The 27,985-nt window shown below is 43.6% G+C and overlaps 1 protein-coding gene and 1 long non-coding RNA gene across 3 annotated transcripts in view; one reads left to right on the top strand and one right to left on the bottom strand.

The window, feature by feature from the left end:
* CACNA2D3 (calcium voltage-gated channel auxiliary subunit alpha2delta 3) overlaps positions 1-27,985 on the bottom strand; it is a 753,656-nt gene that overhangs the window by 172,947 nt on the left and 552,724 nt on the right. For both annotated transcript variants that reach the window (XM_017852939.1, XM_017852941.1), the window contains 9 exons: positions 22,332-22,403; positions 22,013-22,074; positions 20,566-20,633; positions 16,078-16,123; positions 15,818-15,915; positions 13,324-13,417; positions 9,989-10,084; positions 4,355-4,476; positions 1,393-1,473 (listed from right to left, as the gene is read on the bottom strand). In XM_017852939.1, the coding sequence (XP_017708428.1) occupies positions 1,393-1,473; positions 4,355-4,476; positions 9,989-10,084; positions 13,324-13,417; positions 15,818-15,915; positions 16,078-16,123; positions 20,566-20,633; positions 22,013-22,074; positions 22,332-22,403 (739 nt within the window). The remainder of the gene's footprint in view (positions 1-1,392; positions 1,474-4,354; positions 4,477-9,988; positions 10,085-13,323; positions 13,418-15,817; positions 15,916-16,077; positions 16,124-20,565; positions 20,634-22,012; positions 22,075-22,331; positions 22,404-27,985) is intronic.
* LOC108515800 (uncharacterized) lies at positions 4-26,800 on the top strand. Its single transcript, XR_001881627.1, has 7 exons — positions 4-100; positions 4,267-4,559; positions 6,676-6,812; positions 22,477-22,717; positions 24,251-24,389; positions 25,093-25,135; positions 25,689-26,800. It is a non-coding gene; the product is annotated as an uncharacterized LOC108515800 (long non-coding RNA).

Raw genomic sequence — 27,985 nt, 5'->3', positions numbered from 1 at the left:
GATATTCTGGCCAGACCATGTCTTTGACAGCCGCTGCATGTGGCCTCAGCTCCCGGGAGATAACATGCCTTCAGAATTAGCTCGCTGGACCAGCCTGGAGGTAAGCAAGTCTGACCTCCTGTAAGCATAAATAAATCTTGTTAAGTTAAATGATCCTGTCTCCCACTTTCCTCAAGGAACATGAGACATTAAGTGACAAAATCTGAAGACAGCAACTGTGAATCCTCAGAGCCCGTATCTCCTGGCTGATTAAGAATAGGTCTGCTTAGTTCAAGACGAGCCACAGGTCAGACACATAAGGCTGTCATCCTTGTCATACCCAGTAACTCAGGAATAACCAGGGCAACTATCCCCAGATCTTTCAACCCTACTAATACAATTATACATAGGCCAAGTCAGAAATAAAGTTGGGGAGGGGGAGGTAGTATTTCCTCGCCAAAGAACAACCACTTCAAATGGGTCTCCTCCATCTGCGCCATCTGCACTCCTTCCCACAAATATTCAGTATGTGAAGACACAGAAGTAGATGTTCAAAGTCATCCTAAAGTACAACTTATTGAGGGAGACTGCTGGAAAACAAAAATCGCTCTCTTTAGTAAACCCAGCCAATACCAGGACGGTGCTTGGAGCATATCATCCACCCATCAACCAATGGCTCCAAAGTGATCAGAATAAACCATGTGCCAGGCACACCCTCGGGCCTTGTTTTTGTATCAGCATTTGTCTTCAAAGAGGGCTTTTTGGTAGTTGTCAGCCCTTTAGGCCAAATGCCACCAATGAAAGCCCCTGGCCATCCACAGACAACTGCTGACACTCCTAAAAAGTGAGAGAAATGGAAAAAGCCAGAAACAGGACTTCTCTGACAATTTGAGACTCTCAGTCATGTAATATTTTGGCTTTCCCCTGGTCCCAAACCCAGCACCTGCAGATACAGCTACCTCTAATTATCCAGGGGGATTAGGGGGATGAAAATCTCAGTCTCTCTGGAGAAGGGCACATTTCAGTTTGTGTTTGCCTAAAACAAACCTGCAATTTCCTTGTATGCCCACTGTCATCCTAATGACACAGAAGCTGGAGATCTGGAGTTTACTTTGAATGAACATGCTACCTACCATCGAGAAATTCTCCTTGGCACGTACTGACAATTTCTTACTGGCTCAGTTTAAGGATAGAAACCCTGGGAAAGTTTTCTGTTTTCACATCAACCACCACCAGCTGTCAGAGTCTTGGTTTGAAGGAGATGACACCAAGCTGAGAAGGAAGTAATTTAAAATTGTTTTCTCCTTTGAAAACCTTTTTTGGAGGATAAGCGTGCTACGCAGAAGCAGCCCACTGGCCGGATGAATGGACACCATGCTTACTTTGTCTTCATGGATTGAATCCATTATTTACCTGCCACCACAGGAGACTTCCGTTCATCCAAGAGCTGGATGGATGTACTCGCGGTCACCACATTGCTTTTATTGACTGGTCCTGTAAGAAGAAAAAACACCACAACAAAAATGAAGATAATTACAGTGTGCACGTTAAGAGAGTGATCATGTCGGTCCACAGTCACCAACTCTGCAAATTGTTCCGGGGCTCGGTCCCAGACCCCAGAGTCTTCCGGGGTGTGGATGCCTTGCCTACGCTGCCAGGCCATGAGTGCAGTGCTGCGAGTCCTCCCAGCTGAAGGAACCAGCGAGCGGAGTTATGACCACCAGTGCACTGGGGAACATCCAGCCTCTTCACATCGAAACCATTGACAACCATCGAGGGACCACATTTTTTGGTAATCTGTGGTTTCAAATTGCAGTGTTTACTTGTGTCAGTGGTCACATTTACACTGCCTGTCTAAACATAGCCATGAAGAGCTATATGAGGGCTTTGAAATTATTTTACCAGTTGGCGACTTTAGCTCTGATTCATTGGTGAAATCTTTACTGATCTATAAAATTGTAATTTTGAGCTCAGTTTTTCTGGGCAAAATTATTCTAAACAGCGATAGAGCTAGAGCATAATCTTCACTCCAAACTATTATTATTCTGGCAACAATACGGCATTAGTATTAAGAGATTTTCAATTACCAGCAATGGTTCCAATATCCATGAATTTAAAGATACTGAGCACAAATTCTGAATGCCTGGAGTTAATAATTTAGTCCAATGCCCACCTGCTAAAAGGTGCTCAATGCCTCCAATTGAATTGAGAAGCAGGGAAAAGTCAAACCTGAATTTGAATACACTTATGACCAAAGCAATGAGAAATTTTCTCCTGGCCCAAGTTTAAGCAGCAATAAAAACCAGTTTCTTTTCTAGTTTGCACAGGTATTCAATACATAGTAGAGAAAATTGGAGAGAGCTCAACCACAGAGACTTGTAGTTGGTGATTTTTAAGATTTTCCCTGACTCTAAGGGGATTACGAAATGTCCTAAGATGTTACATCATCTGTAACTTTGTCATGAACGAGGTAAAACTCACTTCATTATACCATTACATTGAAAGTTTGGTGAAAATCCCAGTTACCAAAAACCAATCCAACAATAGCTTCAGTTAACTCGATGATTCCAGAATCAGAAGAACAGCAAGCTAAGTTCTCTTTTTTTCTTTAGAGGACTGTAAAAACAAAGTCTTAAGAGATTGCTTGATAGAAGACAATGTTATTATTCATAGGTCTGCAGCAGAATGAAAAAGTTCACTGTCTCTCGATATTTTCAGCAATAAAGTATGGTGCAGACAAGCATAAAGAAAGAGCTTCAGGCCAGGTATGGTCCTAGCACTTTGGGAAGCCCAGGAGGGTGGCTCACTTTAGGTCAGCAGTTAGAGACCAGCGTGGCCAACATGGTGAAAAACCATCTCTACTAAAAATACAAAAATTAGTTGTGTATGGTAATGGGCGCCTGTAATTCCAGCTACTCAGGAGCCTGAAGCAGGAGAATTGCTTGAACCCAGAAGGCAGAGGTTGCAGTGAGCCAAGATCACGCCACTGCACGCCAACCTGGGTGACAGAGCAAGACTCTGTCTCAAAAAAAGACAGAAAGACAGAGAGACAGACAGACAGAAAGAAAGAGAGAGAGAGAGAGAAAGAAAGACAGAGAAAGAAAGAAAGAAGAAAGAAAGGAAAGAAAGGAAGGAAGGAAGGAAAGAACGAACGAACGAAAGAACGAAAGAAAGACAGACAAAGAGCTTCAGACACCTGGAAATTTATATTTCAGAAAGCACACATAACTATAGGCAGGCATACATACAGGTCTATTAGCAAAGGAACACAGACCCAAAGAATCTTAGACCTGAAAAGAATCTAAGAGATAAATCTAGTCTGAAATCCCAACCAGCAAAGAATCTAATCAATAACATTCAGTCTCTCCTTAAATATGCCCATTGATGAGGGACTGTCTTCCTTATGAGTCCACTCAACCAATTATATGAGCACTCTTTGTTTTCCACAAATTTCAAAAGCACCCTTTCTGAAAACATTTTCAGTCATGGAAATGAGAAAGCACCAAGCCTTAGGGAGGAGGATTGGGCACAAACACTGGAGAACTTCCCTTAGGATTGAGTTAGGAGTATTTGTAAAAGATTAATATGAAAGGAACTGATATATGTAAAATATAACTACAGACTGAACTTTCCAGAGCAACCCAAGTTTACAGAAGTAGGTTTCATTCATCTCTCAAGTTTCTGCAATAAGCAGTATAGAGTGAGCACCCAAAATACCAGATGCATGAGGCAAGGAAAAAGAAAACAAGGAAAACTTAAGCATTTCCAGTATGCTTTGCTTCTAAAACTAGTCGAAATAAGATAGCATTCAGTTCTTTTTGGAGGCAGGTAACTTTAATTTTTTATACTATCATATCATAAACTCTTAGGACTGAAAAACCAATCAGCTACATGCCTCTCATTGGTGACTGCAGGCTCCTGTCAAGGGAGCACATGGTTATACAAAGTCAGTCCTTAGTCCGGCATATCAATTTAAATCAATTCAGTTCAAATGGGGAACAGTGGACCTCTGCAGGGATGTGACTCACTGAAGGTTCTGGCAAGGGATGCTTGAATTTTCTCTAAGTGGGGCCATGACAACATTTAAAAAAATTGACTGACAAGTTTGTATTAAAATCCTATAGGGTGCAAAACATCAGTCCTCCTTCCTGAAATACATTTACATAATTTGGTAAAGGAAAAACCTTCCTTTTCTTTGAGGCTATTACGCTTACGGAACAGGTCACTGGTTCAAGGCTGACCCAATATTCAGCATTGGCTCTGAGGGTTGAACTTGATTCCTTTCAGCATTCAGGCAGCTCCTCAACACCCTGCACACAATGCCCAGACCCACTGGACCAGACAGACAGAGACCGCCTCCAACAAGGGCACCCACCAGTGCTGAACGGGATCGAGTAGACGAAGCTCCCTGGAATCTGCTCAGCGGCTCTTCGGTACCAGAGAGGGAAATGGTCTGCGTTAAAAATGTTCTCCTTGTCGCCAGCTTTCAGAAAGTCCCTTGAAGTGGAAAAGAATCAGAAGAACGTGCATCACTCAGCAGAGTAAAGGTGGGCCTGGAGCACCCCGACAGCCTTCATCACGTAAAACCAGTGTTCACTTTTAGAACCCCAACTTGCCTTTCTCAGTATACAGGGGGCCTGACTTAACACTGGGCACCCAGATTACTCAAAAATATCTTGCAGAGCTCTGGGAGTCAGACTCTGAGTGGGTAAAGCTTTGTCTGGCTTTAAAACCCAAACATATATACTGATACCCTTGGGAGAATCAACTTTTTTTTTTTTTTTTTTTTTTTGAGACGGAGTCTCGCTCTGTCGCCCAGGCTGGAGTGCAGTGGCACGATCTCGGCTCACTGCAAGCTCCACCTCCTGGGTTCCCGCCATTCTCCTGCCTCAGCCTCCCGAGTAGCTGGGACTACAGGTGGCCGCCACCACGCCTGGCTAATTTTTTTGTATTTTTAGTAGAGACGGGGTTTCACCATGTTAGCCAGGATGGTCTCGATCTCCTGACCTTGTGATCCACCCACTGTCTCCCAAAGTGCTGGGATTACAGGCTTAAGCCACCGTGCCCAGCAGAGAATCAACTTCTTAAGTAGATCTCATTCTTCTTAGAGCAAGTGTAAAGAAGGTAAACCATGCTTCTCAGAAAAATTGCAAAGGAAGTAAATGTGAGCCCACACTGAGATCTTTACACCCTTCTTCCCTCACCTGCCTCCTCTCTGGACAAACAGGCCTGCTCATGCCCCCTGTGTGCATCCCTGCCCTCTACTGACTCCCTGCCTTCTGCACAGAGAGCTTGTCTATCGGAAAGGCTAGGTGCATTCTTCTTTCCATCGTTTCCTCTCAAAATCACACTCATTTTCAAAGTGCGCCTCATCTACCATCTACCCCATGAATCCACAGAGACACATGCAAGCTGTTGCCACACCCTGGGCCCCCACACTCTTGGTAACTTTCATATAGCCTTTTATTTAATTTTTGGCCTGCACAATCATCATATCCCCTCCCCAGACCTCCCAAGATTTCTGAGGACAGGAGATTTGTTCACATGTGTGCACTCTTCACAGAGCCTTAGGCATACTCAAGTCCCAAGGCATGATTATTGACCTGACATCCTTCCAGAGATTCACATGTGCTCTCCAGGACCTGAAGTGCCTTATCTTAGCTGATACAGTGCAACTCAGGCGGTGGGGGAACGACCGCCTGGTTAGACCACAGTCTGCTGCAGACATTTTTACGGAAGGGAGACCAATCAGGGGTAACGTTTAGGTAGGGAACAGGCCATCAGTTGAAGCAGAAATGGCACCACTTTCAACCCAGCAGTTTGCAGCATAGATTTGGATTGCAAGGACCGTGGAGGGAAATTTTCATGCTAAGTTGTAACTGGTTGGTTTCCTGAACTTGGCACCCAGTTCAGGAAAGCATTCTATAGTTGCAGGGTGTGTCTACCCAGCGTTCCCTTCACCCTTCACCTCTACCAAAGACAGAGTGCCCACTTTTAGAGAAGAGGCCCATGCCATTGGAGGTCACCCTCCAGGTTCGTAGATAGCTCTGGAATCTACCTCCCTATAACTTGTATTAGCATGTCTTTACTCCTTTCTAAGGTCTGGGACCTTCCTTTTCCCAATATTATCAGGGCCTGGCTCTTAGCAGGCACTTGGTATATGCTTAATGATCACAAGATAAATCTAATCTCATCTCCAGATAAGAGCTCCTCCAGTATTAAACACAATTTCCTATATCTTCAAAAATAAAATTTCTTAATTCTTTTAAATTCCTTTGTCTGTATGGCCATCTTTATGAGTGCTCTACTTTGTTAATACTGCTATAAAATTTTGTGCTCCTAGAACTGGTAATTGCAGGTCAAAAATGGTCTGACATAGCATAGCTGCTTGCATTTGATCTTGACTCTTACTGACAAAATGACTCTCCAGAAATTAAAAATGTTTAAAAGAAAATTTTTTAAAAAGCACTCTTCTCTCATTCAGAAGGCCAAGGCCAACTTTGGAGTCATGTGCAAGATTAAGAAAGTGCAGAGATCCCCTGTGCTATCTAGAATGCTGGACGTCAGGACTTCCAGGCTCATCTTGGTAGACAAGCTCTTCCTTAGGCTGCTGTATTCAGTGATAATGTTTCCTGATCTAAAAGTCATCAGACGTCAGGAATACTGAAATTTTAGCCTTTTCATTTCTTTCGCTAGACATGAAATTCTTCATAAACCTGACTTGGACGGTGTGAGGAAGAGCCTCTGTTGCCTGGCCCATGGCAGGATACATTGCTGCTTTCCACACACAGGTGCAGCCACGGCTGATCAGAAGGTGTTCGCACTCCCAGCAGGTCTGTTCAGTGGTCATTACAGCTAAGAGGTGCCCTGTCTATGCAGCACAGGTTAATGGTGCCACAGGGGGCCTTTTTCAAGAGTCATAGTAGATGAGATGGTAGCTCGGTTAGAAGGTGTGAAGTGGTCCTCAGATGGTGACATTCAGGCTTTGTGGGTGGCTGGCAATAGATCTGGAATGCTGCACATCTGGGTGCCCAGTGCCCTGCTGCCCGGGACAGTGCTGGCACCCAGGCCAGCCAGCAGGAGCCTGCAGTACTTGATCCCCATTAGCCCTGGTGTCAATGTGAAAGGACTGAGTTGCCAGGAAACCCTGGAGGCCTCTGCCAAGTACTGGGCAGCGATTCTGGAGGAAACGGGAAGGAGCGACCTGAATTTACAGAATCCCAAAAATGTTCTTCAGGAAGAAAGATCCTTCTGGGTAAGGTGAAAGTCTCCTCCTGGATACTGGGAGCTACTGCAGTGGTGTGTCAGGCTGGTCTAGGTTCTGGGAAGAACTGGGTGACTTTGAGTGAATAATTGAGTCTCTGACCCCCATTTACTCATCTACAAAATGGGAACAATAAAAATGCTGCATTTTACCAGGGTTCTATCAGAATTACATAACACCATATGTGAAAGAGTGTTATGGACACTGAAAACAGGCTCTAACAAATAAATGGGATTCTTAAAGCCAGAGCTTCTTTTGTTCTCAGTGGTTGAAAGGGCAGGGGTAAAGTGGTTACCCTGTAAACTTAGGCCTGTATGCTGTGAAGGCAAACGTCACTGGTGATGTGAGAGGTTGTACTGAAGGCACAGAATGTATTATAACTCTTGGGGGTGACAGCCAAGTTTCAGTATGATTGACCTACTTCCAAATGCAGGTGGCAGGGGTATGGGATGAAATCTCAGTGTAGGAGACTGATGATAGTACGAGATAATTGCAGGGTAGCAACTTTATATTATCAAGTTCTCTGCCCAATACTTTAAGCTCTGCCTTTCACGCCCTAGTCAAAAGCGAAAACTAAACCAAAAGTCAGAAATGCTAAAAACTTTCTCAGCCTGGCTTAGAGAGTGTATCCAAATAGCTGGATCTTGACAAATACCATTTGACGGGAGAGGATAGGCAGATAAGATCTTAAGACAATAGATATCAAGGTGCCTCTATATGAAGCAAGGATAGGAGTTTCTTGAAGACAGAAGATTTCATCCATCCAAACCGTCAATGAGTACCCACTCTGTGGGTCACGTAATGCCACAGAGAATAGAACACATAGTTGTAGGAATTTTTAGCTTCCCAAAGAAATTTTTCATCCATAAAAAAAAATTATTTTTGAGACAGAGTCTCACTCTGCTGCCCAGGCTAGGGTGCAGTGGTGCAATCTCAGCTCACTACAACCTCCACCTCCTGGGTTCAAGTGATTCTCCTACTTCAGTCTCCTGAGTAGCTGGGATTACAGGTGTGCACCACCACGCCTGGCTAATTTTTGTATTTTTAGTAAAGACAGGGTTTTACCATCTTGGCCAGGCTGGTCTTGAACTCCTGATCTCAAGGGATGTGCCTGCCTCGGCCTCCCAAAGTTCTGGGATTAAACGCATGAGCCACTGTGCCCAGCCCATCCATAATTTTTTCTGATCTTCACAGTAACCAAAAGAGATCATTGCTCTCACTTTTCAGGTGGACAGAATGAAGACACCCAAGTGAGATAAGCCAAGTATACCTCCCAGCATCCTTACTGTGGTCCTTTGTCTTTTAAATCTGTCACAATAACACCGTTGTCAGACCAGCAAGGTGTCATGTTTTATTGTTACTGTTTTGCAGCTTTTCTTGTTTCAGTCTCAATACCAGCAGCAGACTTTCTCATTGAGTATTAGAAAAAGAATTCCCTTGTCTCCTCTTGCCTATCTGGATCCTAACAGGAGAAGGTAACGTGTATCTCAGCACCTCTAGTACCTCCCAGGAACGTGCTCTCTGGAAAAGCAATTGAGGGGGGTAAAATGCTTTAAAAAGGCTTTAAAAATCAAGTTGCAACTATAATCAAACTTCATAGATGATAAATGTGAGTATCAAGAAGGTCAAAGTCCTGGAACAGAATTCAAAGCCAGTCTCTTAAAATATCTAAACATTGACTGATCTGTCATTTACCAGACTTGGTTTTGTAAGGTTATATGGTGGGTGTCAGGGCCTCATTTAGCAGATGCAAACAGCACTGTCAAGTTCCAAGGAAGCACTGCCTCCTCGGACCCCTGATGAGCCAACCCCTCTCAAACTGGCAGCTACCCTGTGGCTTGGTTATTCACCTCCAGGTACCCTGAAGGTTGGGGTAACCTCTGTGGTTAACCCTCTGTGGGGTAACCCTGAAGGCTGTGGTAACCTCTGCACTCACACACACACTTGCAAACCACTCTCAAACTTTCTGAATCTTGGGACCCATTTGTCCATGTCTTAACAATCTCTCTTGCTTCAGAGAAAATAAATTGAAAAAACTTATTAACAGACTCAGGAAAGACTTCACAGTCTACCTACTAGCACTGGTGAAACACCAGTTTGATGCGTTGAAGGCCTGTGGCTCTCTGAAGATACAGGGGCTGAGCATCTGGGTACTAGACCCGGAAACTCTCTGCCCACCATCCATCCAGGTCTCTTTGGAAGTCCAAGGAGACACTGTCAAACCCCAGTGTCCCCAGAGGGCCCACTCCTGGGTGTGGAGCTCTGCAGCCCCTCAGGCTAAGCACAGAGGCACAGAGGTTTATTAGTAAAACATAAACAAACAAACAGGACTTGGAACACTGATTTTTGTACAGGCAGGAGGAATTCCTCAGCATAGCTACAGAACAGCTGAATACCCTGAAGCCATTTGTTACAAGATGAGTGTTTCCTCCCTCTGGCGGCTCCCCTAGCAGCCACACCACCTCCCAGAGTTCTGAAATGACTCATCAGGGCGGGAGAGGACTCCAGGACAGTGGACAGAAGCCAACAAGCGTGAGGAACAAAGGGTGGTGGAAGGACTAACAGGCAGGTGAAAGCACATGCTGGGGCCCCCATGGTAGAACAGAGAAGAAAAATCTCAATAGGCCTGGAGTGGCCTAAATTATGTTTCTACCAGTAGTGGAATCAAGAAATGAAATAAGCTTCCCTTTGAATGTTCCATTTCAGGAGCTCCCTGGGCCCCTGTAGAGGCTCCCTCCTACTTACTGATTGGTGAGTTGCTCAGCCCCGACAAACAGGTTGATTCTGGAGAGGCCCGTGCGAGTGCCGAGGAAGGCAACCTCCACACCCTTGTCAGAATTCCTGAAACAGAACAGCGGACGTCAGAGGAAGGCCTCTAGACAGTAAGCAGATAATGCACTGCATTTTAAGACTCACAGAATGTTTTACCAAATAGTAGTTTTGAAACTTGAACTTTAAAAGAAGTTATAGAAACACACACACACACACACACACAAAAGCACAGATTGCCAACTTGTATCCCTAACAAAAGTTTTCACAGTAATACTGGCAGGAAAAATGAAGAACTTCCTGCCAACAAAAGCAGCATGTGGAAAAAATCTACTTCCAACCATATACACATCTTTATTTCAAGGTTCTGGGTGCAAGTTCAAAGACATCAGGCTAAGAATGGGAAGGATTAGGGCTTAGGACTAGCTTTTTGCATTAATGCTACCAAGTTTATTCTTGGTCTTGAGATCATTTGTGGAATCTGCCATTAAAGCAACTGAGCCGTGGAACCAAGTTTGCAGCATCCCACAGCCTAGAATTCCACGTGGTTGGAATTGGTTTTGACATCCACACAGTTGTGGGGGCACCCACCTATCACTTCTACCAGATCACAGGCCTTTTTCTCACCACCAACCCCAAAGAGATGTGTAAAGAAATGGCTTCTTCCGATAGCTCTGTAGGAGGCTACACATAGGAACTCTAAGAACGGCCTTGGCAAGGAAAACTAATATAAAAATTCACTAAATATCATTTTGTTTCAACTTCCAAGGCAAATTTTATATGCTTTAGGAGATTTGCAAGGCATATTTCTCCTGTGCAAAAAGCAAATGGCCTTTCTCCACAAACACATAATTTTCTTTTTTTTTCTTGAGACAGAGTCTGGCTCTGTCGCCCAGGCTGGAGTACAGTGGCACGATCTCGGCTCACTGCAACCTCCGCCTCCTGGGTTCATGCCATTCTCCTGCCTCAGCCTCCCGAGTAGCTTGGACTACAGGGACCCGCCACCACACCCAGCTAATTTTTTGTATTTTTAGTAGAGATGGGGTTTCACCGTGTTAGCCAGGATGGTTTCGATCTCCTGAGCTCATGATCCGCCCACCTTGGCCTCCCAAAGTGCTGGGATTATAGGCATGAGCCACCGCGCCCGGCCCACAAACACATAATTTTATCCTACAATAAATGTATGAAGAGAACACCAATTCTTGAGCTTGTTTCTCTGTTCTAAATGCTACTAGCAATTTGATCCAAAGCATTCTCCACATTATCTTCAAAGTAAGGTCATTTGGTTACTTGATCTTTGATGAAAGTCAAAGTGGTGGATGCTACCTTTAAGTATTTAAGGGCTGAATAAAAACCAACACTATGCATTTCTGCTTGTAGCCTACACCAAATTGGAAAGCCAGGCTGTCCAATCAGTTACAGATGTGGACTACAAAGCAAGTTACCATTTTGGAAATCTTTAGTATGTGTTAGGAATGAATCAGCAACCTTTGCTCAAGATTTTGAGTTTCATGAGAGCTGAAAAGAAACACTTCAAGGTTCACTAGAGAAAGAAACCCCAGGATGGGCTCAATTATTTGCCAGCTTCCCGGGAAATAAGATCTATGCCATGAAGGCAAGCCGTCCAAAGACACCCCTAATAATGAAAATGGCAGTCTCTCTGGGGCTCCAGTTTTGCATATTAAACAGCCTACCTGACATCTCCATTTGGGAGACTTTCAGCCATTTTAAGCTCATGATGTCTAGAAGAGAGACTGGCCATGCCCAGCCCTAAACCTGATCCTCCCCCAGTGTCTCTTGGGTTAGCAAATAGCACCATCTGCCCAATAGCTCATGATATAAACCTGGGAATGATCCTTGATGGCTCAACCTCCCTGCCCTCACAAGACAAACCCATCATCAAGTCCTAGGGACCTTGCCTCTGAAGCAAGCCACAAGTGGACCTCTTCTCTCTGTGCCCACTGCCCTGGTCCAAGTCACAAATCCCTGGGAAAACTGTAGGAACCTTTACTATTGTTCTTACTCCATTACCCTCTGTTCTCCACACAGAAATAGAGAGATCTTTTTGTAAAATGCAAATCCGATCATTTTCTTCCCCTTCTTAAAATCCTTCAGTGATCTTCCAATGCTCTGAGTATAAAATCCAAAATCCTTAAGCTGACTCCCAAGGTCCTGAGCCATGCAGCCCCTCTGCAGCCTCATCCTCTGACATCTTTCAGTCTATCCTCTATATGTCAGCTGTGTCCACCTTCTTTAAATTCTGCCAATGTGTCAAATACTTTCTCATCTCAGGGCCTTTGTATGTGCTGTTCCTAGAATGCTGCCTGAACCTTGAACTAGTTCCCATCTTCCTTCTCCACTTTAGATCTGTTACACTTTATGTGTCTTTACTTTTCCTTCAAAGCAGTTATGATTCTTAATAATACAGTACACTATATACCACAGGTGCCACGATGTTAAGGGCTCTATCTGTGTGGTTTCTCTCTAGTTCCCCAACACCTCGCTCAGAGTCTGGCACATAACAGACACACAGTCAAGACTTGATGAGTGAATGAATGAAAATGAAAACAGAATGAATGTCAGGATGGAAGGGAAGATACAATGAGGGAATGAAATACTGAATCGGAAAATGGAGAGAAACATGATGGAAGGGAAGATAAAATGAGGGAATGAACTAAGGAAGAACAGGAAAGTGGAGAGAAATGAATCATGTAACACATGAAGATATAAGAGAAAAGGAATGGTTCTTCCTTTTCTTTTTAATCTTTAATAATCTACTTAAATTAACAATAGTAAAGAAATAATAATAAGCTGCTAAAGCAGTTCTCATCCTAGTCTTTGATATCAACTACCACGGCCTTGCCCGCAGCCCCTCCACCCTCCACTTTAGAAATAAAACCACAGGGTTATATCTGACACCCTATGAAATCAAGCTCTCACTTCTCCGTCCCACTCAACCTAACCTGGCCCAGATCCCAAGCTCCCTCAAGACTGCAAAGTAGAGAGAGCTGTGGCGAGGCAGGAAACGAAGTTCCCTTCTGCCTCCCTCTCTCTCGGAAGTGTCACCCTACCTCAGCGTACCAAATTTCATGTAACGTTAAAACTCAAACAAATTATATGTCAAAGCCAGGAGCTTGCCATCCAAGCCCGAGCCGCTAATCTGCTCTAGCTCTTGTGGTTTGGAGCTTGGGAGAAAATTAAAGAACTTTAACACCAGGCTCCTAAAACAGTTTAGTTCTTTAAACCATAACCATATTTCGGAGTGTTGGTGAGGAAATGGCCATGAAAGGAGGACACGTGCAACCACTTACTCAGATTTGTTGAGGGCCAGGCTGGTCCAATATGCTTCAATGGGGGCACTCACCACGGCATCAAAAAGGACTTCTTGGATCAATTCTTTATCACCTGTTGGGAGGGACAGACAAGAGGACACTTTAGCAGGGCTGGAAGAGGGGCATGAGAGACACTCATGGGCTCATTGTGCAGTGTCTGCAGGCTACTTTCTCATGAGGCGTGTTGCTTTATGAGTTAAGTTCCCACCAGTTGAAAATACGAAACAGTTCTGACACCCGGTATGCCTGCAACACAGGAGCCTCCAAATCATTTGGGCAAGAAAGTAGTCAACTGAGAAGCTTGAGTGTCTCACACTTCTGTTTCCTGCTTTCTCACCCCATCTTGTGCTTCCTGCCATGGACAGCAGGCTGAGTCCCAGATTTGGAGGCCACAGGCCAGTACTCCTTGAACACTTGGCTGTCATCATCCCTATCTCTGTCCTCTCCTAAAACTGAAATCACTGAGCACCCTGAAATTCTCAGCCTGTTGTCACATGGGAAAGAGATACCATAGCTTAATAACCACTGGGATTCTTATTTTGTGCTTCCTTCTATTTAAGAACTGTTTCATTTTATTTTTATTTATTTGCTTATTTTTTTGAGACAGGGTCTCACTCTGTCGCCCAGACTGGAGTGCAGTAGTATGATCTCGGCTCACCACAACCTCCGCCTCCCAGGCTCAAGCCAGTCTCCTACCTCAGCCTTCCAAGTAGCTGGGATTACAGGCACAGGCCACTACCACCTGGCTAATTTTTGTATTTGTAGTAGAGATGGGGTTTTACCATGTTGGCCAGGTTAGTCTCAAACTCCTGACCTCAAATGATCTGCCTGAATCGGCCTCCCAAAGTGGTGGGATTATAGGCATGAGCCAACGCGCCCGGCCAAGAATCGTTTCATTTTAAAGGAGAATGTCTGTTGCCATCCAAAGGGACTCTTGGTAGAGCTCTGTGGAAGAGGCCAAGAAATGAGAGCATATGGTAAGTCTAGGAGAGGCATCCTAGAAGTCTCAAATCACTCTGCAGAGGAGGACAACTAATTATCACATGAGACAGGCCAGTCCTCACCTTGACTGGGGGCAAAAAAAAAAAAAAAAGAGCTTTGCGGAAAAGCAAAAGCTAGAAATAACTTATCATCAGTAAGACAATGAATACAGTAAGTTATGTAGTGGAATTCTATATAGTAATGCAAATAAATGCATTAAAGCTAAATGATCAACACAAATTTCAAAAATATAATGGGTGAAAGTGTAAGTTGTAATACATACATATTTTATGCACATATTGTACATATTATATATAGTAATTCATATAATATACCATACATATACAGTTTAATATATATTTTAAAATAATAAAATTGATGCTACATATTGTTTATAGATACCTACATTTGTAGGAATAGCATTAAATTATTGAGACTAATGAACAAATACAGAAGGTCATTCTCTTTGGGAGGGAAATGAGGCTGAGCAAGGTCCCAGGGACTTCAACCTTATCTGTAATGTCTCATTCCTTAAAAAGCACCTGGAGTAAGTATGGCAAAATATTAAGACTGCGTAAAGCTGGATGGTGACTACAAATGTATTATTTATATTGTCTCTGTACTTTTGTTTTTTAAATATGTCCTTAAAAAGTCAAAGACAATGACATATTGGGCTCGTAGGATATCCATCTGATCCTTTCTCCACCAGCACATATCCCGAAAAGTAAATCCATTCTATGGAGATGTCATTTAGTAGTTGGATAATCTCCTTACACTTCTCATAGGATTACATATGTAAAGCACTTTTCATGTCATTGAATACATAATGCTTGTTAGATGTGGGGGCAGATATCATGATCAGTTTTGGTGGCTCTCCCCCTGCCCAAACTGTAGCTACTGGAGTTATCCTGTGAGAGTATAGGGTCTGCTCCTGCTTTTGAGGGGCATCCTGGGCTGCTGCTGCTCTTCCTGTCTCTTTTGCACCAGCTGAGAGATTTCTTACTCACTGAGCTCCCCTAGAAGGGGATGCTTGGTAGGTAGGACACTCAGCATGTACCACACTGAGAGGCTATGTGACCCTGTCGTGACCCCATTCTTGGGAGAACCAGGAGACCTAGATACAGCCTTGAATGAGACACATCCTACTTCCAGCCTTGGTTTCTCATTTGCAAAATAAGGGAGATGAGCAAATATTTACAGTCCCTTCCAGTTCTAACATTTCCATCCTATTCAGTTGCTTGACTAAATGGTTCAGAAGGGTTCAAAGCCCAGTGCAAACAATTAAACCAGGATTGGGGATTCTGTGCAATTTTTCATAATCCACATTCTTTCTCCTGTTCCTACAGGAAGCAGATGTTTGATTGGATTTCATGTGACTAATAATCTCTGCCAAAGCAAAGCTTCCCTTAAAAACTGAGGCCAAAAAATAGTTTTGAGTTCATTATCCACCATTACCCCTGAAAACACAACACACTTTTGAAGGCATACTCACACTGGAGCAGAGGTTCTTTGCCTTTGAGGTAGAGCTTAATCGCTTCCAACTGAGACAGATGGCGGTGCTCAGGGTGTAGGTCAGTGTTGCAGTAGGACCTAAGAACATGACATGGCCCAAAAGAAGAGCATGTCAATATTTACAGCATCTGCTTCCTTTGCCTTGGAACCAGGAAAACTGGGCAAGGGAGCACAAACCATGCAGAATCAAAGAGGGCAATGAAGGATGCCATAGTCAAGGAGGGATGGTTTAATTCTTACCATTCATCTGCCAAGGACACATCGGGATGTTCTAAGTCATGCAGGCCTAGGGGTCAAGGAAAAGGGGTTCATGAGTAAGCACCACTCCCCTGATCCTCCTGTGCGCTTCAGATATTCTAGGGTAGGGCTGTGGGGTGGGTTAAGGGTAGACATCAACCCTAAGGGACCTGCCTTGGAGCAGGGACTCTGAGCAAAATAAACAAGTTCCCTTCCAGGCAGGACTCTCTCCCCATCTCCACCTCACTCAGCCAGCACTGCCACCTTCCCTGGCTGTTCATCCCAGGAAAACCTTAACCCCTTGAAGACAGAGGATACACAAATGAGTCTGGAGGGAGAAGCTTAACAGGACTGTTAGAAACCCTCACTCTGGTGCTCCATTGAGTCTGAGTTGGGAACCGGGCTAGGCCACTGACCTCCTGTGTGATGTCATCAGGTTACTTTACTTCTCTGAATGTCAGTTTCTTCATGCGAAAAGCAGGAATAATAGTCCCTAATTGATGTGTGGTTGTGAGGGTGAAACTATAGGTTGAACAATATGAAGTCGTCAATACTCAACTGTTTTTGAGCGGCAAAGATTGCTAGTTGTTACACGATCCTAAGTGAAAATGGTCATCCTTTGGGAAGGAAACTAGGGGAGCTGGTGCTTGCAGAGAATCTGGGAGTTTTTAGAGAAGGTTCCAGACCATCCTGTCTCTGCAAGGATAACTGTTTCTTTGCACTTTTAAGTGGCTTGATCTTAATGGGTTATCAGCAGACATACACTTCTGAATGATGACCTCAGGAACTCCCATGATGCTTATAGCCTGTTTTGGGAAGTTAGTTTCTTAAATGACAGATAGCATCTTACTACACTCAGGACTCCAGTTTCCTTCTCAAATACAAATCTATAAAAGAAGTAGCAAAACACTAGACCTATCACACAATTCTGCTTGATTTTACAGAAAACAGAGAATACATTAGAATGAACACCATTGCATATAATCCAAGTGGGCATATCCAGGCTCCAACACGTATAGGCTGAATGACCTTGGGGATGCCATGTCAGCTCTTTGAGTTATATCTACCATGAGATACAAGTAATACTGCATCACTCACAAGTGCCAGAAAACAGTTAAATGGGATAGGGATTAGTCCCTAGTGCAATCCATCCATCTGTGCAGCCTTTCTTCTTTTTTTCCTTTCCCAACCAAACAACTTTCCTTCCTTCCTTTTGCCCTCCTCCCATTCCTTCCTTTCTTCTATAATTTTACTGAGCATCTGTTATACGCCAGGTATGATTCTAGGCCCTGAGAATATAGCAGTGAATAAAACAAGACAAAAATCACTGCCTTCATTGTATTTAATTTCTAGTGGCAGAAAAAAGATAGTAAATTATATTAAAATTTAACTTGAGAGCATATTAGATGGTGGTGAGGGCTAAAAGGAAAAGGAACAACAGGGAGGACCCCAGAGATTAAAGGAAGGAGAGAGAGAGGAGAGGTGGGAGAGAGGGAGAGGGAGAGGGAGGGGGAGGGAGGGAGGAGAGAGAGAGAGAGAGGAGAGAGAGAGAGAGAATTGTAACTATATGGAGGTCAGGAAAGGCTTCACTGAGCAAGTGACCTGAATGAGGCAAGGAAGAGTCATGTAGGTGACAGGGAGGGTGCTCACAGCAGAAGGAATAACAAGTGCAAAGTCCCTGAGGAGGGACTGTACCTTCCCAGAAAACTGGGTTAAGGGTGTCAAGTCTGTTTTTCTAGCTGCAGTTCCCATCCTCCCAACCTCATTCACAAAATCCTCTCTGGCTATATTTCATAGGACCTATAAATGAAACTCAGAAAAGATGAGATCTATCAGGAAGATCTTTTTGACTGCTTCTTCTCTGGGTTCCTAGGGCACCAAGGAAATTTAATTGTTCTCTTATTCTTTCACCTCTGAAGTTGGTCCTTCTGATAAAAATCACATCTACTGATGATTTGAACTGCTGACAATAATGACATAAGCTCTAATTTGTTGAACAATTATCATGTGCAATACATATAAAAGATATAAAGTGGCCAGGCGCAGTGGCTTACGTCTGTGACCCCAGCACTTTGGGAGGCCGAGGAGGGCGGATCACGAGGTCAGGAGTTCGAGACCAGCCTAACCAACATGGTGAAACCCTGTCTCTACTAAAAATACAAAAATTAGCCAGGAGTGGTGGCATGCACCTGTAATCCCAGCTACTCAGGGGGCTGAGGCAGGAGAATCACTTGAACCCAGGAGGTGGTGGAGGTTGCAGTGAGCTGAGATCACACCATTGCACTCGAGTCTGAGCAACAGAGCAAGACTCCATCTCAACAACAACAACAACAACAACAAAAGATATGAAGTGTTGAAAAAGATTAAAAGATTCATAAAAGAAACAATTTCAGCAGGTAGAACTATAGCCCATACCTTCAATCTCGGTAATGACTTTTTATATTTTTGACCAAAATCTACCTATTTGCCATCTTTGTAATCTCTGGCATTGGCAAAGCATGTGGAAAATTCCTACATTCTGTAGGGAGTTACTCCTTATTGAAGATCCTATAGAAGTGTGGTTGCCAACCCCAAGGAACTCCTTCCCTCTCCAAGAACAGAACAATAATCACACTATGGCTCCTGGAGATGATAAGACCCTCTACTAGTTGGCCCAAGGGGAAGCAGCTTTCTTAAGTTCTATTACTCAGCAAAGCTGGCAGGATTGTCAGGCTTTTTATTTACAGAGGACCAACAGAGAGAGGAAGATATGACCTCATTTGTGTGGATAAGCAGCTACTCTCCCCCTTGCTGAGGATTTGAGCTAATTTCTTGCATAGTGGTTACAGTTAGCTCTGAAATAGTATGTGACCGCTTAGCCTCACAGCTGTGGAACATACAGGAAGAAGACAGTGACTGAAAAAGAATCCAAAAGACAATGCAAAACAACTGTGTGTATCTGTGTCTCCATGCATGTGTGTGTGTGTGTATGTGTGAGAGAGAGAGAGAGAGACAGAGAGAGAGGAAGGGAGGGACAGGCCCACGTATTGAAGACTGACCAAGGGAACAGACCCATGAGAGGCAATTAATCCCTTAATAACCTCTCCTTCTATTGTTCTGATCATAAGTTGTTTCTTCAGTTTGACCTCACATGGCTTAGACATGAATTTTCTGGCTTAATGGGCAGTGATGTCCACAGAGCCAGAAAATTCTAGAAGTGAAAACATGGTCCTGAGAACACATCCTGGAGAGTGTCTTGCCCAAGTCAGAGTTGCCTGTGTTCTCTGGTGTGTCTCTGAGAAGAGAGACCACACGGTTAGCTCTTTGGTGGGCACACTCTGGGTCCTGCCCAGCTCACAGTGAGCCCCTCTAATTTCCTTTCTGCCCCCAAACAATCTCACAATCACTTGGGAAGCACAAACGAACATCCCTGAAACAACACGGGCAGGGACCATCGGCAGTAAACCAGAGGCTATCTAGGAGTTTGGTGTCTCAGGGAACATTCACCTCCTTCTTCATGCCGTGTGGCATCACCTGAGAGCGCTGTGGATGGCCCAGCTTCTGGAAGCTCACCACACGCATGTGTAATCAGTTCTGACCAATTAAAACTTGGTTTATAATTGACCTTCCTATTCCTGACTGTCCTCCCTATGGATATCCAGAAAGACTACTGTTCTGGGCCAACTCCTTCTCTGCGGACATGCAAAATCTAATGACCTGTAAGTGAGTCACTCAAGGCAACTCAGGGAGTGGGGCCCTTCAGAAACGATGTCTACCATCCTGTGAGCTCCTAATACTGGGACAGGTAACCTCTCTGAACTACTGGGTAGTTGGGAGAAGAAAAGGATAGCATGTGTGACAGCAATTTTAAAATTTAAAGAGCTATCACAACTGCTCCTGTTCGCTGAGAGTTTACTGTGCCTCTGTGCTTTATGAAGACAAGACAGTCTGGGAACTTCAAGGTGCTACTTACTCCCTCTGACCTATGTAAATCATTTAAATGATCACATTTCTCACAGCAGTCAGGGCTGCCGTGAAACACAAGTGAAATATGTGGCTCAACTGTGTAGGAGAGACTAAGGCTCTCATGTCTCTGTTTTCATGGTTTCCCCTGGGCATGAGTTATTTCATAAATTTGTATTTCTCCCAAGTACCGATTTTTATGTATGAGAAGAATATAGTTGAGGGATGATTCCTATTTACTTATATTCTGCTTTCATCCACAAAGCTGTTAACTATGAGTAACTCACAGTCAATAGCATTGTGGATGAAAGCAGAATAGAAGTAAATTAAATCACAACGCTGAATTAGAATTCCTGCCATTCTGAATTCTAGGCACAACAGGGAAGAAGAAAGGTATTAAGAATACCAAGTAGGCATTTGTTTGAGTGGAATGTCCAAGGGACTGGTCAGAGGTGTGGACAGATGAACAAGTTCTTCAGCTAACTCAATAGCTGGCTCCCGAGCTTTCTTCCCACACCAAAGGATAAGACGAGCCAGGCAGCATCTTACCTTCTTCGATGGTTACATTCCCTCGGAAGAAATATTTCCCATGACCTCTGGAGAGCGCCACACCTAAACTGTGCAGAGAGACAAAGCAGATCTTGAAATCCCTGGCATCAACTCGAACAGACTTGTGGGCTAACATTTTTTAATTTTCATTTTCACATTTCCATTTTATAATATGTAAACAATTTTTCCAACCGTTTACTTTCAAAACCCCACTGATTATCACTGGTGTTGGTTTTTCTTAGGTTCAATCAGCTGCTTCAAAGTAATTTCTGATTGGAAATGCCAGCAGCAATTGGCTGCTCTTTGTGTTTTCAGAGTTGTGGCAAACTGCTCGCCCTTCCAGCAAGCCCTTCTCTCAGATGCCCTCCCAAGGACTATGCGCCCTGCTCTTTATACACCCTTGCCCTGCATTCAGCCAGAGATGGGTCTCTCCATCCCCTAGAGTTTGGGACTCAGGAAATTGACCCCTTCTCAAGGGTAAAAACAAAAACTTCCTCTACCACATGAGTGTAACTGCATTGGTGTTGCAGGCTTCTTTGCCCAATCCTCTCCCTAGTCTAATAGGTTTTTCACACTCACTGGTTTGATTTAAGATCCATTCTGTTTTGTCTAAAGCAAGAGACTATGTTTTAAAACATAGTCTCTTACTTTAGAAAGACTACTTGGCAAACCCACTTAGCAGCTCATGTGTTCCTTGTTTGCTCCTGGTTCCACATGGAATCCACCCATGATCCTTGGCAGTTTAGGACAATAATGCTAGAATTTATTTTTCAGATTATTTTATAGTCAGTAAACTCCTTCTCTCCTTAGCTCTGAGACACCAGTTCAGGAACATGAAGCAGGCCTACTGAAATAAATTTTTACAAAATGAATTACAACACTAAGTTAATAGTAGTGGGAAACTTCAGAATGCTACATACACATCTGAAAGCAGGCAATGAGGCAAAGCCATTTTTCAGGACTGTTACAAAGAGAAACAACAGATTCAAAAGTAGACAAGCACACAAGGACAGTTCAGAGAAATGGAAACAGAGGCACAACATGTAGGGATGGATATGCCAACTCCAGGTTTGAAGGATTGTTTTTTTTTGGTCATGGAAATAAAAGGTGAAATGGAACTCACAAAGCAGCAAGTTCAATGCTTAAGGACCCTGGTAACCCTCTGCACTTGTCTTCACCCTTAGTGGGAACCCCCAAAGCATATTTGCTTGACAATGAGATGCAAAGCCACGGCAGATTGAGTGAGTTCTCCTAGGTGAGCCTGAACCATCTCCCCCCCTTCTGGAAAACAAAAGCAGCCTGGGAAAAGCCCCTTCCTCACTCTTTCCAGCCTTTTGGCAGGGTGTTTGGTTATCTTCAGATGATGAGTTCTGAGAGTGTCAGCAGGTTTTGTACAAACACAACTGATGGGTCTGATGGAATGTCCATGTATTATGGTCAGCTCTACCTGAAAGGAGTACCCTTGATGTCTGTATAATAGTAGTCATTTGTCATCACCAAAACCCGTTTCTAGATTGAAAAAAAAAAAAAAGTCGTAGAGAAAAGAAAACATGGTTAGTCTGCTAAGTGAAGTCTTCAGAAATAAATAAAAATAAATGGACACACTATGATCAGGTTAACAGTACTACATGAATCTTGTTTGAGATAAGTAAAGACAAGAGAAAAATGATCTCAGCGAAAGATATTTATTCCAGATATAGCTTTCAAAGCTAATTTTCACAGTGGTTTGTTTTAAATTAAGCGGCAAAATGTTTGAGAAAATGTACCCCTTTGTCCACTGTCTTCTTCACCTCCATGGAAAACTTCCCCGTCTTTCGATTCACCATAGCATTTCTCAACTAAAATGATAAAAGAAAAGTGTGTTAGTTCTTCCCTGGTTTATCATGTAATCTGGACACCTTGCATCCTCAGCGTGCAGTGGAGCCTTATACCTCGAAAACAGAGCTGAAGAAAAAACACCCAACTGCTCGTGTACAATGGGAGACAGGCTAACAACAATAAATAAGGGACCTTCATCTTCAATTTGGGGGGCTCGTGTAAACTTCAGGACAATAACAAAAGAGCCTCGACAATACTGATGAATCCCGGGAGTCAGAGAGTGAACTCCTGGAGACCTGCTAAAATGCAGAGCAAGAATGTCTCTGGGGACAAGGTACATTTTCAAAAAGGGTACTGATTTGTCATGGAGAAATCACTTTTCGAAACATAATCGAGTTAAAGACGTTTTCCTACACAGTAGTTAAAAAAAAAAAAAAAAAAAAAAAAGGGCCAAGCGTTTGGAAGACAGGGGTTAGCCTTTCCTAAGATGAATCGTCTTTAAATGCCCTCTGAGAAATCTGGGTCAATTAATGACCTTGCTGATGAGGCAGTGAACAGGAGCGACCCTGTATCTGATTTTTTGGAGGTCCTGTTTAGGAGCAGTGAGCCTGGCTCTCCTCTCCCACCCCCGGCTGACCTCATCTAATTACATGTGGCCCTTCCATGAGTTCAGAGGAGGACAGCAGACACGGTGATGAAAGATGTGCCATCATGGGCACCAAGGCAAGACGACAGAGAAGGCCAGTTAATGGAATAGGAGCAAACGCTGACATGCCACAGCCTGTCAGGAAAGGTTCTCTCCCCACCCCTCTCTTGTCTTTTTCATCTTTTCCCCTTTTCTCCTTTGAGGAGCTTGAGTAAGATCTGGCCGATAGAAAACTGCAACACTAGCAAGCAACCTAAATTTGATTCGAGGCTGTGTAGATTTGGGTTTGCAATCTCATCTTTAGTGTGAGTGAGTAAAGGCATAATTTTTAGCTGGAGGCATGTATAAAATAAAACATATATTTTACTCTAGATTTTTTTTAACAACACATAATGGGCATTTCTGGAAATATTTTCCCATTTTAACTTTTGTGGTTTTGGACATGGAGAGCTGGTCCTAATTAAGTCTACTTTCTAACTTTTAAGAACGGCTCGATTTATCTTTAACATGGTTTTCATTTTTCCTCTTTCTGGTGCCTGCCTAAAGCCATTTGGGACCTTCTCCTCTCACATTCTCCAGGCAAACTAGAGATGAGGTAAGCCTCTCTGTGTCTCCATGCCACCCCGCCCCCAACTCCCAGTAGCACAGAACAATCAGCATGGGGGTCTGGGAGTGTCCAAGGCCAGGGTCACTGGTGCCTCCTTTAGTCTTGCTCTTTTCTGAAATCATAACGAAAACAGGTTATACTTATTGAACCTACTTGTGAGGCAGGATGGCACTGTAGTTAAGGAATGGACTCTGGAGCCAAAGCTTTACGATCTTTGCTATCTGGATCACTTACCATCTCTGTGACTCTGTTTTCTCTTCTGAAAAATGGAACTAATGCCAGCACTCATCTCATTAAGTTGTAGTGAAGACTGATGAGTCAATATTTAGAAGAGTGCCTGGTGCCTCCTAAGCACTCAATACATGTTAGCTATCCTCCATCATCATCAACACCATAGTCAACAGCATCTTTATCATCGTTATCCTCATTACCCTCTTCCTCATTTTCACTTAGTGTCAGGCACCTTTCAGTAGCTTAAGGCATCAGGATTCGGACTTGAGTTTGCTTGACACAGATGCCCAAGCTCAATGTTTACCTTTCCAAGGTAAACTTTTTGACTTTGAACCATGTAAGAAATACCTCTTACTCTGATGATGCCCCATCTCCTATTTTAGTAGACTTCGTTGCTATGTTGCTTATGAACCACTAAATGGATTTTGTGACCTCTCTTCCAACTCCCCACGTTGAAAATTGCTGCTCTTAACTGCCTGTAGGTTTGCATAGACCAAAACGGAGACAGCCCCAGGTAAACAGGTAAATCACGGTATCAATGTTCAAGTTTTGCCACTGACACAAGCCAGCTGTCCCGTGACCTCTCTGTGGCTCACTTTCTTCCTGTTTCATTCATTCTGTCTAAAGTGTTCATGAGTGAGGACTCCCAGACCCGAGGGATCCTGTCAGGTGCTATAAAAACGGAGGTCATCAGATTCCTATGAAATTCAGATACTACTGAGAGATACTACTTACTGAGCTCTTACTGAGCTCTTACTGTGTGTCAGGCACAGATTTTAAAACCCTCAAACTTATCTGCTGAGGTGCTGTTATTATCCCCATTTTACAGGTGGAGAAATAGACACAGATAAGAAGTTTGCCCAGGGTAATGAGGCCTCTGCCTCTTGAGCCCATGCTCTTAACCTCTGCTTCCCAAATCAGAAGAGAAAGCACTTGGACAAAATTAAATATTTTATAGCATTAATATAAAAATCATATATTATTTCTGAGCTTTTAAAAAATCAAATAAAATGTTTTAAAAATTGACCATGTCATAGTCTGAGGTCCTAACTTCCTGGCAGACTCTTCTACAAGCTCTAAGTACTATGATCTAGGGTTGATGGGAAGGTGGTTTTCTCCTCCTTGCCAGAGGAGGAAAGGGAGTTTGATGATTTAATAGACTGTCCTGTGAGAATACAGCATTGTGAGGCTGGATCATTCTAGAAATGTCACTTTTTTATCTTAGGAGGCTGTGGCTTGAGAAAAGGAGCAACTTGCCCAGAATTACAGTCAGTGGCACCCCCAGGTTGTAAGACGGCAGAGGAGTCCTAAACACAGGCCAAAGTGATGGGGAAGAGCAATGCAATCTGTCCCCACCTAGGGCAGGGAAGGTGTGATGTTCACTGCTTTGAACTTGCCACTGCCTGGATTTACGACAGTGAACAACTGGAAAAATGCAAACGGCCTGGCAGAGGAAAATTTCCAAACAAGTTTTGATGTGCCCATATGTTAGCATATTATGTAGTCATTAAAAACCCCATGTGCAGCTGTTCAACTTAACACATAGAGAAAGGCAAATTAAAACATCAGTGGCATACCTTGATTTTTCCATATCAGATATCAAGCATCTGCAAGTGTGATAATGCAGTGGACATTAAAGCAGCTTGTACCACAGTGTACTCAATAAAATAAGAGGTAAAATCTCCTCAGGCTGAAAATACTCATCTGGCGACAGTGATAGCCTCTCTGCTCTCTGGGAACCACCCCTTCCCCTGGGCCCTGCACTGTCCAGTTCAGACGTGCTTCTCCAGAGCCCCTGGTGAATCTGTCTCTCTTCTGCAGTGCTGAAGCTGCAGCTGCTTGGATAACCACTCAAAGCACCCACTTTCCTGCCAACCTCAATACAGCTGGAAGCCATGCTTCCTGTTTCATTGTTAGCCTGCTACTCTGACCAGCCATGTTACAGCTCATTAAAGAAGCTTTCTCCAGAGATTCACTGGCCACCTTAAGTTGTGTGTATGATTATGGAATGATAGCTCATGCTCCTAATGGTTGCTCATTGTCCACATTAGAACATAAGCCTCACCTTTTCTGGTGCACAGGCAGCCTGCATTTCTAAGCCCCTAATGACGTGCAACCATGGACAAGCTGGTGGATTAAAGAGGAAGGGAGACACAGTGGATAAACAGGTCTGTCATTCCCAAGCAAGCATTGAACCGGCGTAGGAAAACAGACTTGAGCATGGAGAACCTGTACAACAGTCTCTCTCTCTCCCTCCTCCCCTGGGTTTGGAGCAGGTGGGTTTGGAGCAGGTGGGGGAGTGTTGTGATTAGTTTGGGTGTCCAGAGCTCAAGCATGAGCTGGAGAGACACTCTGGGAAGGGTATAAAAAAGAATCAAATAAATGGACTAAGGTCTCAGAAATATGCCCCAGGAAAAAGGCTTTTTTGCCTTATAGGGCTTCGGGCAAAAAAGACTCCAGAGAAATTTTCCGTCAGAGTCATCATGGGTATGAAGCAATGTAGTTGCCTAGAGGGTAGTAGGGGAAAAAAGGTTCATACCACAACAGAAGGGATTGTAGTTAGATTCAAAGTAGAATCTGTGGGGCAGTATTCAAACAATACCATGCAGACAAACATCTGTTTAGCAGCTACTATGTGCAAGGCACTTCCCATCTTTTATGCACCCCGAAAGGAAGATAACCCATATACTATGCGTCACTGAAATAGAGTCTTCAAGGACTCCTGGACTCAAGGAATTAAGGGCTGTCTCCATGCAATATCCAAGTGTCAAGAGCACGGCTCTGTGGGCCAGGCTGCCTGAGTTGGAATCCACACTCTATGTCCTTACGCCATTACATCCATTCTCTACCTCAGTTTCTCTACCTGTAAAATGGAGAAAACAAAAACACCCATTTCATAGGTTTACTGTGAGAAATAAATAAGTCCACTCATGTATATCACTTAGAATGGTACTGGTATATAGGCAGAGCTAATATATGGCAGTTATTATTTATATGAGTTTTTTCTATTAATAATCACATTCAATGTGGAAAGCTTGGGAATGACTGAAAGTTAATAGGAACAAAACAAAAAAATCATCCTTAATTCCTTGTGCCATCTCTGAAAATGTATAACCAAAGGATAAACGCTATTTTTAAGGTAAGTTTCCCTTCCCAGAGGGGATCTACACTGGCGATTCAGACTGGGCTATGCATGTCTCAAAATCCTCTGCTGGCACATGGGTACCCCAAAGATCTGCCCTATTTATTGTATTCCTGACCTGATGCCTAACTCATCCTGCAGAGTGGGACAGAAGTCCTGCTCATAGTCCTCTAAATAATTTTAAATTGTTGTCTTTTTTTCTTTTAATTTTAGCCAGTCTATTTTATATGCATTTTAACAGTATATATGAACTTACTTCAGTTTTGGAAGTGTGCAGGTTATAACTGTGGTTATTAAATTCAGGAGCCTACTTCCTAGAGAAGTAGAACTCATCCTCCAATAAGTTCTCTGCATCCGGGCAGACTCCACTGCTTCTTCCTCAGTGAGCTGTGCTTACATGGTATTTCCTAGATTTCGACCTAAACCCTGTCCTCTGCTACTCAGGTGCAAACCCCAAGGCCCAGCACATGGACATGTGAGATTTTGTGCAGACTTCACAACGATGCTTTCTGTAGATTGCAGAATTCTCCAATTAGTGACGTGCAAACCCCCAGGAGAGAAATGGTGGTTTGAGTTTTGCCAAGTCAAATATGTTGATAGAGAAGAAATGCACCATACTCCAAGGTGAAAGAGACTCAAACCAAAGAGATAACCAGAGACCAATTTGTGTGGAACAAAAGCACTGGACTCGTTTGAAACACAGGAACTCTGAAGTTGGACAGACAGAACGCAGTCCTGGGCGTCAGGTGGAGGTGAAGAACACGCATGTGAGTCTGCGAATCCAATGCCTGCGGCTCCAACGAGAAAGGAAAGTAGGATGAGGAGATACAAGGTGTTCCCACAACTGTGATTACTACAGGAGACATTCACTCACTGAAAATTAGCTGGGGCACAGGTGATGACTGGAGTAAGCTGAGTCACACATCTCTTCAAGTAGCATGCAAAAAGGGAGACGATTCAGTGAGGCCACAAACAA

The sequence above is a fragment of the Rhinopithecus bieti genome, unplaced genomic scaffold (genome assembly GCF_001698545.2).
Source record: "Rhinopithecus bieti isolate Rb0 unplaced genomic scaffold, ASM169854v2 scaffold_35730, whole genome shotgun sequence".
NCBI classification, from domain to species: domain Eukaryota; kingdom Metazoa; phylum Chordata; class Mammalia; order Primates; family Cercopithecidae; genus Rhinopithecus; species Rhinopithecus bieti.
The sequence above is the reverse complement of the archived record's forward strand: the minus strand, read 5'-3'. Positions and strand labels throughout refer to the sequence as shown.